This window comes from Sinocyclocheilus anshuiensis, unplaced genomic scaffold (genome assembly GCF_001515605.1).
Source record: "Sinocyclocheilus anshuiensis isolate Anshui unplaced genomic scaffold, SAMN03320099.WGS_v1.1 scaffold784, whole genome shotgun sequence".
In the NCBI taxonomy this organism is placed as follows: Eukaryota; Metazoa; Chordata; class Actinopteri; order Cypriniformes; family Cyprinidae; genus Sinocyclocheilus; species Sinocyclocheilus anshuiensis.
In genome coordinates, this window is record NW_015554160.1 from 973,521 (window position 1) to 986,610 (window position 13,090).

At 35.2% G+C, this 13,090-nt stretch overlaps 1 protein-coding gene and 1 pseudogene across 1 annotated transcript in view; both read right to left on the minus strand.

The window, feature by feature from the left end:
- LOC107670849 (bifunctional 3'-phosphoadenosine 5'-phosphosulfate synthase 2-like) overlaps positions 1-1,410 on the minus strand; it is an 18,714-nt gene extending 17,304 nt beyond the window's left edge. The window contains exon 1 of the mRNA XM_016463631.1: positions 1,140-1,410. Coding sequence (XP_016319117.1) covers positions 1,140-1,166 — 27 coding nt within the window. The 5' untranslated portion in view covers positions 1,167-1,410. The remainder of the gene's footprint in view (positions 1-1,139) is intronic.
- A 630-nt stretch (positions 1,411-2,040) lies between these two features.
- LOC107670813 (multiple inositol polyphosphate phosphatase 1-like) overlaps positions 2,041-13,090 on the minus strand; it is a 14,184-nt pseudogene continuing 3,134 nt past the window's right edge.

Consider the following 13,090-nt stretch of genomic DNA (forward strand, 5'->3'; position numbering starts at 1 on the left):
GCTGGGCCAGTGTGTGCTGTGATTGGTTAGCTGGGCCAGTGTGTGTTGGTAATTGGCACCACTCTGCGCCTGGTCGGGAAATGTCATGCCCCTTACCATAGCCGCCTGCCAACTTCAGTGTAAATATTGCTCAAAATCAAATCAATTTGAGCGCGATTTAAACCCGGATGATTGTAACCACTCTAAGTTCGTCTGCCTTGGGAAAGCTAGCGTGTCTCCGACATAGTGATAACACTCGTTGCCTTCTCTAGTGCAGCTCAACCAGGTCTCGTCCCATTCGTCGATATTTGTGATATCACAAATCCCAGAAAATATGCGTTGTAGTTCAAACGAGTCGTTCGTTGTAGTTCTGTTAAATAAAATATCTCCTTTTGAATTGGACTTTGAGCTTTGTAACTTTGCAGAACTTTTGTTATGCTCAAACAGCAACATTACAGACTAACTAAAGTTGAAAAAGTGAAAAAGCATAATAGGACCCCTTTAATGGCAAGTTTCCATTGTGACAATTGTGCAACAAGGACAGCATGTGTTCAATGAACTGTAGCTAATTCAGTAGTGTAGTACACTCTAAAAAATGCTGGGTTGTTTCAACCCAATGTTGGGTCAAATATGGACTAACCCAACTGTTGGGTTAAATTTTGGTTTAATTTTTTTAAATTAACTTTTTAACCCAACAGTTGGGTTAGTCCATATTTGACCCAAAATTGGGTTGAAACAACCCAGCATTTTTTAGAGTGTAGAACTTCTGTAGTCAAAACGAGTGAAAACTATAGTCATATTTTTTGCTTAGTATTCATAATTTTTTATTCATAATTTTTAATTAGTTTTCGTATTTGTTATGCCCTCTTAATTAACTAGTTTTTTCTAGTTATTTTTTAAAGCCAGTAGCCTATGTCTAGCCTTACACTGACTTGCAGAAGAGCGCTTGCCCAGTATCTCCCCAAATGATCGCAGTCAGTTATATAACACATGAAAAAAAAAGTTATGACATTTCTTAGAACCCCAGTTCCATGCATCTCAGACATCCCCTGTAAAACACACCGAATGCCTGAGGAACGCCAAAGACGACAATACAGCCCTGACAAAATAAACAATCCACTACAGAGAAGTTTTGCTCCGGGCTTTCTGTCTAATCTCACCGGTTTTGGTGTTGCGTTTCCAGGCATCTCGCTCCGGTGAAGTGCGCTCGGGTTTGGACCTTCGCTCGGAGGCGGGGCGGATTCAACTCGCAGGTGAACTTCTTGAAGGTGGTTTGTGGAGACGCGGAAAGAGAAGTGTTTTTAAGAGTGTCGCGGGACACGTCGCATTCCAACGGCCCTGCCCTCGTCCCACCTCCCGGGACTCAAAATCTGCATACGGCTGAATGGAGAGCAGTGTACCGGTATGAGACTGTAAGGCATCGAGGAGAAGGGATCATGAGCTACGGGACAGAGGGGGCGGGAGAGAAGGATGTGGGAGAAAAAGAACCCCTTGTTCTGCGTTCATGTCTAAAATTAAAAGGATTTTTGGGCAGAGTGCAAATGATTTAATGACATTCAAGGAGTCGACTTTTTTAAGGAATTTCTGTATGACTTTCTCTTCTTAAATTGCTTCTCTATCTATCTATCTATCTATCTATCTATCTATCTATCATAAGAAAACTAAACTTGGAAACAAGTTTGTTCCCAAGGTCCAATTTATTGTACTTGCATAACAAACTGACAAATCATACAACATATAAAATCATTTCACGGTTCCCACACACCTGTTGTCCATTGAGTTTTTTATTTCCAGCCCTTCCTGATTAACGGACAAAAATAAATGTAATTTTTGACATCAAGTAACAATAAGTAATTGCATTCACAGAGTAATTCTAGTTTGGGTAATAGAGAGTTGAGCACAACTACAAAAAAAATTATATTCACTACAGACATTTCCATGGCTTGATTTGATTAATTTCCATATATATATATATATTAATAAAAATATATTCCATATATATATAAATATATTATTTGTATTTTTTTATATAATAAAATTAGCATCAAACTCGAATAAAATTAGATTAGACCTTATATACTGGGTATTTAAATAATCTTTGGTCTGAATAGATTATATATACTAAAGCATTAACAAAAATACTGTATAAGCAAGCAACAGAGGCCTCTGGACTCTCTACCAAAACCAGCAATATACAACTCAGTCATGTAAACAAAGTACAATTGCTGGTTCATTGCTTAGAAATTCAGCAGCAATTTTTTATGATAAAAAAAAAAAACTAAAGACCTTTTCTAAATGACACTGTAAATATTTTGCATGTGAAATGTCAAATGTGGTTATTTGATTGGATGGTTGGTCAGAGCTGATTTGTCAGCTTTGACATTTTAGCTCTCTTTACTGGTCCATAACATTCCTAAGTAACACTGTGGGGTTAAATTTAGTTATATTTATATAAAATTATTATATATAAAATCTTTTTCTTTCATTTATTGTTCTATCAACAGTGAAATGTTGCATAACAAAAAAAAAACATTCTGTTTTCTTTTTTGCTGGTTGTTGCTTCTATGAAAATGTCAGTCTGCTGGCCGTTGTGATGTGTTGCACTTTTATGTTCATGAATTGTTAATTTTACACACAGTCTCTTGGTCACAACCCTCTAGCAGAGCACGGTAGCGTTTCTTCACATCCTCATACATTGGAACGGGGTCGGTGAGTCCAGGCAAGGTCAAAGATTTCTCATTGAGTCGCACACCCATCCTAATCCCCTCTGGACATTTATACAGCACTACCAGCAGGTTGGCAGCGTACGGCACAATCTTCCCACTTCGAAATATTCTGTTGTGCTGGGTTGCAAAGTTAGTTGAGCTGAGAGGGATGTCATCCTTGAACAGATCCAGCAGGGTGAGAAGGGGTAACAGCGTCTCAGCATGGCCGACCTGCACTGTCACAGCCTCTGATACAATACCATCCGAGCTGAGAGAAAGAGAGAGAAGACAAACTATAATACAGAATTGAATAGAGAAAAGAGAGAACACCTTGAACCCCTGTATTGGGTTAAAAAATGGGGATAAATTAACTGTAATTGGATTCAATACAATTCAGCAAAAATCACTCTATGAAAAATAAATAGTTCTAAATGCATGTCCTTGAAGTTTAATTCAGAGTTATCTCACATTGCACTTGGCCTTTCATTACAAAGCCCAGGAGACTTGAATTACAAATCACTGTTTGGTTTTATCTAGTGTGCCTAGGTATTTCTACGTCACTGTGGGCTTCTCCCTCCCTACTGTTTGCAACCACTGATTGTAGAGCAGTACTCCATAACCTTTGAACATGAACAAAGGTGATCTTTGAAAAGAAAAAATATATACACACATATGCACATCAATGTCTTTATACTAAGAACAATGAAACAAACAAAGGGAATGTGAACGGGGAGTTCACCACTAAAACTGAACATAACAAAGAGAACCAGCAAAAAACACTACCTGCTGTGCAATCATTCATAAAACACATTGGTCATAAATGGGCCTGTGCAGCGTTTTCTGAATGGGTAAGGCAAAGTTATCACCTCATAAACATTTGGCAGAGCCAATTAAAAGCTGATGAATGCTAAATAATCAAAAACTTGCACTGCAAATATGTTGACCAATTAGGCAATTTGGTTAGTGGTGATGCAGTACAAAGTAGTATTATGAAGAGTTTCAGGAAGTTTTAACAAACAACATTTAAATATACGCTAGTCAGACGTGTTTGACGGTTGTGCTCGCATCTTGCAACCTGCGCATGACACAGCATTTGAAAAACATGAAGCTAAAGTAAAAGTAGTTTAACTTTTAGAGAACATTCTTTTTGCGTTTATGTCTATTTCACTGCCCAAAAAAGCTGCATAAACACACTCAGTGAATCACACCTTAATGTACTTTGTTTAAAAATTAGTTAACAATTGAGGATCATTTTTAATGTGTCCAATAAAATATAACACATGACTGTTTTAAAGTTCTTTTTACAAAAACATCTGTAAATCAAATTCTTCAACACAGAGAGAGATGCCTAGGCTATAAGCTTGCTCAGTTGTCACAGATAGGATGTCTCAAAAGGGCATGTTTGGTGAAAAATGAACAGTTGTAGAATATACTCACTTGATCTAATATTGCAACAACATCATTCTGACGTAAAGCAGTGAGTTTTTAAATAACCGGTACCCTGGACAATGATAGATGCTAATTTTACATACATGGTAACAACTAAACTACCGGCAACCACTTCGTTTTTCATCTTAAAATGACTTTTGATATATACCATAATCAAAATCACTAGACAGCACCTGTCCAAATTTCATAGCCAAGAATTTAGATTGTCAGGGACGTCCATATCAAATCAGTCTACAGTATTTTACCAACTAATGGATTATAATTCTTATTTGCTTCATGTCTGATGCTATTAGCTACTTTAAGATTTGCTTAGTTATAATGAAAGGAAAGGAAAAAGTAAAAAAAAAAAAAAAACGTCAGATAAGCATCAAGAAACAAATGCAAAACCGGTTTGGTTGGATTTATGGAAATGGCTAGAGGAATAGTTTGCTAAATTACTTCATTTGAACATTCCATCATTTACTTATCATCATGCTGTTCTAAACCAGTATGGCCATCTTACCACCGTCAAACACAAAAGGAGAAATTTAGCACAATGTTCAAGATGCTCTTTTCCATACTGGGAAACTAAATAGATTCCATACATTCAGAATTATGGCGAAAGTATCTCAGCAAATAAAATTACCTTTATAAAGTAAATGAGTAAATGATTTTTCTTAAACAGAAGAGAACAGTGTCATCAATGACAAAGAACACAGGTTTGACTCCCAATGATTGGCCAAATGTTACCCTGGACCACAAAACCAGTCTTAAGTCGCTGGGGTATATTTGTAGCAATAGCCAAAAATACATTGTATGGGTCAAAATGATTGATATTTCTTTTATGCCAAAAATCATTAGGACATTAAGTAAAGATCATGTTCCATGAAGATATTTTGTAAATTTTCTACTGTAAATATATTAAAACTTAATTTTTGATTAGTAATATGCATTGCTAAGAACTTCATTTGGACATCTTTAAAGGCGATTTTCTCAATATTTAGATTTTTCTGCACCCTCAGATTCCAGATTTTCAAATAGTTGTATCTCGGCCAAATATTGTCCTATGAAAGCTTATTTATTCAACTTTCAGATGATGTATAAATGTCAATTTCGAAAAATTGACCCTTATGACTGGTTTTGTGGTCCAGGGTCACAAATATATACATGTAAATATAAGGACACGTATACTTATTTCATAGTTTTATGACACACATCTTCCCCACACCCAAGTTTGCTTAACTTTCAGTATGACATTCAAAAACAGAAAAGGATGTTTAACAGACCCAAGGGAATGATGAAAAAAAGGACTGCTGATTATTACACAAGAGAATTATATCACTCTAGTTCCGGTTCAGATGCTGTGTATTCTGTGTAATGTGGCGTGTTGGGGCTCTGTGTGTGAAGTGGGCAGTGGGTATGAGGCTGTATATGTGGTATGATGCTAGTCAGGCTATAAATTCAACAAGAAACCGTTTTTATGCATGCTCGACTGCTCTCAAATAGAGATAATTTAATCTTTACGTTTGCACATAGCATTTGGGATCGCCAACAATGTTTGCTGTAAGGTTTAACGTTCAGTAGCAAACAGGAGCGGATCAAACAATGGGCAGGTAACCAAAGTCAAAGTCAATGCCCTTCGATGGCCTTGAGTAATGCCTGAAATCAGAGTGACAGATAATGATAGCAAATATTATAGTCTTAGCTTTCTTTGGTTGTATTAGATGTATTTATTCTTTCTTCTCTTCTCAAACACTTATTCGATCACACAATGTCCAAATTTCCTGCAATTATTCATATTCTAAAAGAGGTTGACAGACATAAAATTATTAGTGACTGACAACAACAAATAACCAAAGCATGTATCTGATGTTATAGCCTACACTACCATTCAAAAAACTGTTTTTTTTTTTAAACAAATGCTATTCTTTTGAACTTTCTATTTATCAAAAAATCTCGAAAAACATGTACAACAATTTTTCACATGTATTGCAGCACAACTGTTTTCTACTGTGATTTAATTCATACAACTCTTATCAGTTGAATTTATTTTTTAAATTCCCTTGAAATGTAGTTAAAGAAATTTGCAACCAACTCTCTCTCGCTTTTGCTCCTGTGAGTTGGTTTCTTTGTTGAAAGACTAAACAAAGACAAACAAAGGATGTTCCCTCGACACCCTCACAGCTAAACTAAGACTCTACTATGTAAAAAAACTAGGCTTTTTCCAGTGTTGTCTGTCTGTACCTGCTGATCTTATTCATTTACTTCTCAGCCATAATAACTGGTACTGCGGTGAAAGCAGGAACCAGACACTCTATTTTTTCTCAGAAATGAAAGCCCATAGTGATACAAAAATAAAAGGTTTTAACTTAAGAAACAAACAAAATGGCACAATGGCAAATAAATGTAGATGGATTTGCAATAAAATAGAAATTGTATAACATTTTCCTTATATACACTTTATAAAGATAAGAGAGACCTCACAGTGATCTTACTTGATCTGGGTTACAACTTGGTCAAGACGATGGAAAAGATCATGGAAGAGGATTCAGCTTGACTTGCTGTTGATTTCATGCCCATAGCTTCGCTTCCAGTACTGTTTCAGGTCTCCAGCATACTCCATTACCTTAAGAGACACAACACAGTGCCTTCAAACATTTACAGGTACATATCACATCTCACCAGTGTGCAATAACATTCAGATATATTTGTTGTCATTAGACTAACATTGTGACTTAAAAATCTCTACTGGCCTGAAAATAAAAGTTTTATCTTAAAACATACACTACCAAAAAGTTCAAAGGGATTGGTAAGATTTATAAAATGTTTTTGAATGTAGTCTCTTATGCTTACCAGGGCTGATTTATTTATTAAATGACCTCTAAAGCAAAAACAGTAACACTATGAAATATTATTACAATTTAAATAAGCTGTTTCGTATTTTAACATATTGTGAAAATGTATTTTCTTCCTGTGATGACAGCAGCCATTACTCCAGTATTCAGTGTCAAATGATCCTTAAATCATTCTAATATGATGATTTGTTGCACAAGAAAATTTTCTTCTTATTATCAATATTGAAAACCATTCTGCTGCATAACATTTTTGTGCAAACTGTGATTAATAGAAAGTTCAAAAGCATTCATTTGAAATAGGATTTTTTTATATACTGTATATATAAAAGTCTTTACTGTCAAATAAAAGTATTAATTTCTGTAAAAAAAAAAAAAAAAGTGTGTCAGTGCAAAATTCTCTGTTTCTTAAGTAAAACCTCCAAGGAAAAGGAAACATGGGCAAGCAGAAAAACTGCTCTGTTCCAGTACCTGTGCATCTACCTCGTCAAACAACTGGCACCAGGGTGAGTTCAGCTCCTGGATTGCAAACTCATATGCACACAGGAAGAAACCTGCTTCCACTGAATCTGTGAAGCAAAATAAATATTAAGACAATGTGTCATTTGCTAACCCATCAGACAGTAGACCAAATTACACTGTAAATTATAGAGTGTATTATAGTATAGTATGATTGTAGATATTACTTCTTTGTAAAAGCTGGATATTTGATAAAAGCATGTGTTGTTGTACATGGCAATCTGATATTTTAGCACTTTATTTCTGCTATTGGGGCCAAAAACAAAACAACACTGCCATCTAATGGTCATACTAACTGCAGTAGCTACAATACCCTAAATTCTTTCCCTCTCACTATCTCACTCTTCGTTTGTGCATTGATATACAACTGCTGACAGCAGCAGATCAAGTGAGCAGCCCTGACCTCTAAACTCTCCGAGTAAGTATATCCTGCTTCATCAACTGGTTCTCATTCCCAACTGTTCCCACCTATAATTCTGTTCTCCAGAGAAAAAGCTACAGCATAATGTCAACTATAGATTTCTTCTACAGTATTTCATATGGAAACTCAAGTGCTTCAATCTATTCCACCAAAATAAACTGAAATGGTATGGATACTGCCCCACTATTTTTGAATTCAAAGTAATAATAAATAAATGAATAAATAAATATTAAGTGCAAAATCGGAGGACTGGACAAGGTATTTGAACCTCATAAACATACATATTTCAATGGCTCAAACAGAAATTCTAAATTCTTTAAAAATGTTCAAATGAATGTGTGTCTGTATGCTGAAAATGCAAACTTTGCATGCAGATTGGCTATCTAACTTATGTAACCTGTGGGACATTAGTGCTGTGGTTGCAATTCATGTGTAAAATTTGAAACTTTGGAAGCCCAGCCCTGCCAGCCAATTTGAGTTATGGACTTGGAATCTCAATCTTCTAGATTTCCAGCCATTTTAATTTTTAGCTTTTTTATATATATAGATATTTCTTTTTAAGTAATCTCAATCATTTCTAATCTAATTTGCATGATGCTTTACATGCACGCTCACTGCAGAGAAATATTTGAAAAGAGAAACAATGTTTGTCAAATTATGTTTCTGTCTTTAGGTTCTCATCTAAACATGTTTATTTTGCATATCAGTCCGACATGAAATCGAGAAGGAAATGGGTGTAATAATATACCGATGTGCAAAATTTAGTGGTTGTGGTTGCAAGAGCATAACATTTAGAGGGTACTAAATTTGCCACATATATTCTGAAATTGGCAACTGATACAACAGTTCTTTCCAAAAAACAAAACAAACATATCATATTAAACAAATCATTATCACACTTCTAAACTGTGAAGTAACATTTTGGACACTGCTTTATTTCAGTATTTGTGACTTGTGTTTGTGTAACAGGGTCATGATCATATTATGCCATCACTGACCATCGGTGATGCTGGCGTAAGGGACCTCCAGCCTGTCAGCCATTTTCTCCATTACTCTTTTCATCTCAGGGCCTTCATTAAAACCTTTTACTTCCTGTAAGGCGCTCTTGTTGTTCTCCACTTCTTTCACAAACCGTTCACACTGGTCAAAGTAACGCATCAGCGTCGTTCACAGCAAGTTCCAACTCAGCTAGTGAATGAAAGAAACATATACATTTAATTCGGTAATTCAACATTTTGGCATCTATATGACTTTATTATGAACTATATGACTATATGACATTTACTATATGAAATGTAGAAATGAAACAAGCATTCGATTGAACTGAAAAGTGCAAGTCTCCATTTTTTCTCCAATGAATCTCGCTGCTGTTGAGAGGAAACAAGTGAGCCATATTGCAAATCTTGTAGACCCCAGGTTATAGACTAAAGCTAAATTAACCCTTTGATGCACAACATGGGTCTAAAGCAGTGTTTCTCAACCCTGGTCCTGGGCGCCCCCCAGCACTGCACATTTTGTGTGTCTCCCTAATCAAACACACCTGATTCAACTCATTAGCTCATTAAAAGAAACTCCAGGACCTGAAATGGGTGTGTCAGAAAAGGCAGACATTCACTAATCAAACACACCTGATTCAACTCATTAGCTCATTAAAAGAAACTCCAGGACCTGAAATGGGTGTGTCAGAAAAGGGAGACATTCAAAATGTGCAGTGTTGGGCGGGGGCGCTCAGGACCAGGGTTGAGAAACACTGGTCTAAGTGACCCGACTGAGTTTATTTTTTCTATATCTTTGCAAGAAATTAATTTCATCATTCAGTATTCCAGGAATTCCTCAATTAACTTGTTTTTGATCATCACAAATCCTTATTTTCATTTTTCCTTTCTTACTTAAAAAAAAAATCTTTTTTGTATCACTATATATATATATATATATAATTTTATTTCGTCATATTCGTGATTTATGATTTTTTTTAATGAAAATGTCGTTATAGAATAGCTAAGGTATTCGTTATGTTCGTATATTGCTTATGACGAAAATTCATTAGCCTAGCCTATTTGTTATGAAGTTGATTTAAAATTCTTCATAACAAAATGAAATTAGCCTGTAGGCTATAGATCTATGGGCTAATTTTCTTAACTTTTATTAGACTGCAGATCAGAAAAAATAATTATTGATAATCTTTAAATTGAGAGAAATCACTGACATATTTTAGGCTATACTTTCTTCGACTGCAGAAAAAACGAAACCATTTTATTTTTCATTGTTAACTTATGAATTAAATTAAAAACAATAAATAAATCACAACAAGAACAATAGTTTTTTTGTAATCAAGAAAAAATATTTGACAACATTTCAAAATGAATGCTGAATGACATTTGACAGTGAACGCATCTCCACTGCATAGCCGCATACAATCGTTGGTGTCAGTCGCAAATAGCCTATTAAACATGTTTTAGGCTATAATGCATGGTGTGTGTGTTTCACTAGCTCCGTTCCCATGGACACCTTTTGTTTGATCTAATTCTTGATCTAAATCTAGTAAACTGGTGTGTGGTGGGTGTTCTGGCTGCCGTTACATCATCCAGGCAGGTAGATGCTGCACACTGGTGGTGGATGAGGAGATAGCCCCCTCATAATGTAAAGCGCTTTGAGTGCTTAGAAAAGCGCTATATAAATGTAATTAATTATTAGGGGTTCAAGCACCTAGTGCTGAAACCCTATTGTAATTGTAAGGATTTTTATTATTATTTTTCCGCCGTAAAACTGATCGTGCAGACCAAACCGTAAGGCCTAGAGACTTGAAAATTGGCCAGATGGTAGAGCTCAATTTGGGGAGAACTTGACAAAGACTCACACCAATCGGCCAATAGGGGGCGCTACAGCGAACAAAAACATGAATATCTCCTAGACCGTTTGTCGTAGACTCAAAAATTGTATACTTTTGGAATCCTTGGGTCAGATTCTCTCTACGAGGTCCGGTTTTCCCGCCATTTTGAAGTAAATTCAAAACCTACTTTTGCGAACTAGTCCTAGGTTTTTTGCCCGATCCAAACCAAACCACTGCAGAAAAATTCTTTGGACAGTGAATATCATAAATGTGAAAATAAATAAAAGTGGAAATAAATGTATAAATAAAGAAAAAAGAAAAAATGTGGAAAAAATAAAAAAATAAGGAAATAAAATATATTTTTTAATTTATTTATTTAATTATTCATTATTTATTTTTGCTTTTTTACTTTTCTTTGTATATTTATTTATTTATATGTTTATTTATTTATATTTGCTTTTTTACATTTCTTTGTACATTTATTTATTTATTTCTAATTAAGTCAGCTTTGGCATTCCATATCGGAAGGTTAACGGAGGCTGATCGGAACGAAACTCGGTGGGCATGTTTGACCCATGGCCCTTAAGGTCTGTAAGAATTTTGAAATAAATCGGCCACTAGGGGGCGAAATTGCATTTTTCAAGTACATAAATTATTGTATATTGCACGATTTTTCACCCATATACTCAATCTTCATATCATTTGATAGACCTCCTCATGCTGAGAAACTTTGCCTCAAGAACCACTGCTGTCAATCAAATCATTAATTAATTATTCTCAATTGTGTTAAAAACCTACTTTTGCGAACTAGTCCTAGGTTTTTCGCTCAATCTCGGTCAAACCACTGCAGCACAATTCTCTGGACTCTCTAGATCAATAATTATTTAAAAAAAATTGAATTTTGTTCTTTGTTTAGCTATAACGGGGTCATTTAGAAAAGGGGCGTGTCCATATACACCCAAAAGCCTATAAAACCTAAACAAAAACTCAAACTTGTACGAAACTTGGTGAAAACATTTGGCAGATAACTCTTAACAATCATGCAAAGTTTCATCAAGATTGGACCATAGGTGGCGCTATAACTGCTATGCAGGCTATTTAAGACAATATTGGCTGATTAGACCTAAAATGCAAAATGTTTGCCCTCTCTCTCTCTTCACCATTCCCACATCTCAGACCTCAAATACATAAAATATTACCCTTTTTAGACATAGTTTTTTTTAAGTAAAGAGTAGTGCTGTCAAACGATTAATCGCATCCAAAATATCTCGGTCAGACCACTGCAGCACAATTCTCTGGACTCTCTAGAACAATAATTATCAAAAAAATATTAAATTTTGTCCTTTAGTTAGCTATAACGGTGTCATTTAGAAAAGGCGCATGGCCAAATATACCCAAAAGCCTATAAAACCTAAAAAAAACTCAAAAGTTTACGAAACTTTGTGAAAATATTTTGCAGATAACTCTTAATAATCATGCAAAGTTTCATCAAGATCAGACCATAGGTGGCGCTATAACAGTAAAAAAAGACTTCAAAAACACAACATTTCAATTGAAAATGACTTTAAATTCTAAAAAAAAAAAAAGTTCATATATTCTCACATACACTAGATCTTCATATCATATGATAGAACTCCTCATTCTGAACAAACGGGTCATTAAATATTCAAGATTATTTAAAAAGGCTACTTTTGCGAACTAGTCCTAGATTTTTCGCTCGATTGCAACAAAACCACTGCAGTACAATCCTCGGGACCCTCTAGATCCATAATTATCAAAAAAATATTGAACTTTACACGTTGGTAAGCTATAACAGAGTCACTTTTAAAGGGACATGGCTAATTATACCCAAAAGCCTATAAACCCTAAAGAAAAACTCAAAACTTGGTGAGCATATGCGACAGATGATTCTAAACAAGCATGCAACATGTAATGTAAATTTGACCATAGGTGGTGCTATAACAGTCATAACTGTTAAAAATCATCATATTTCTTTGGTAAATTACCTACATTTACCAAAAATGCTATTTTAATCATTGATGTAGGTGGTTACAGCCATGTTAACACAATGTCTTTTACCTAAGGATGCACTGAATGTTCGGCAACCAAAATTATTAATAAGAGGAAAGACCGAATAAATTGTACCGAACAATGATATTGCTGCATTCAAGTCCACCTGGGACGTTCGTACTTACGAGTTGACAAGTCGTAATTACGACGTGTACCTCTGTAAATAAATATAAATTCACGTCTCGCGCACTTTAATACCCTTTGAATGCAACGTGTATGTTCCCTTGGAACTGGAATCATGGCGGAATATCATGTGAAGTCCACTTCGCAGGGCACTTACGGTCGA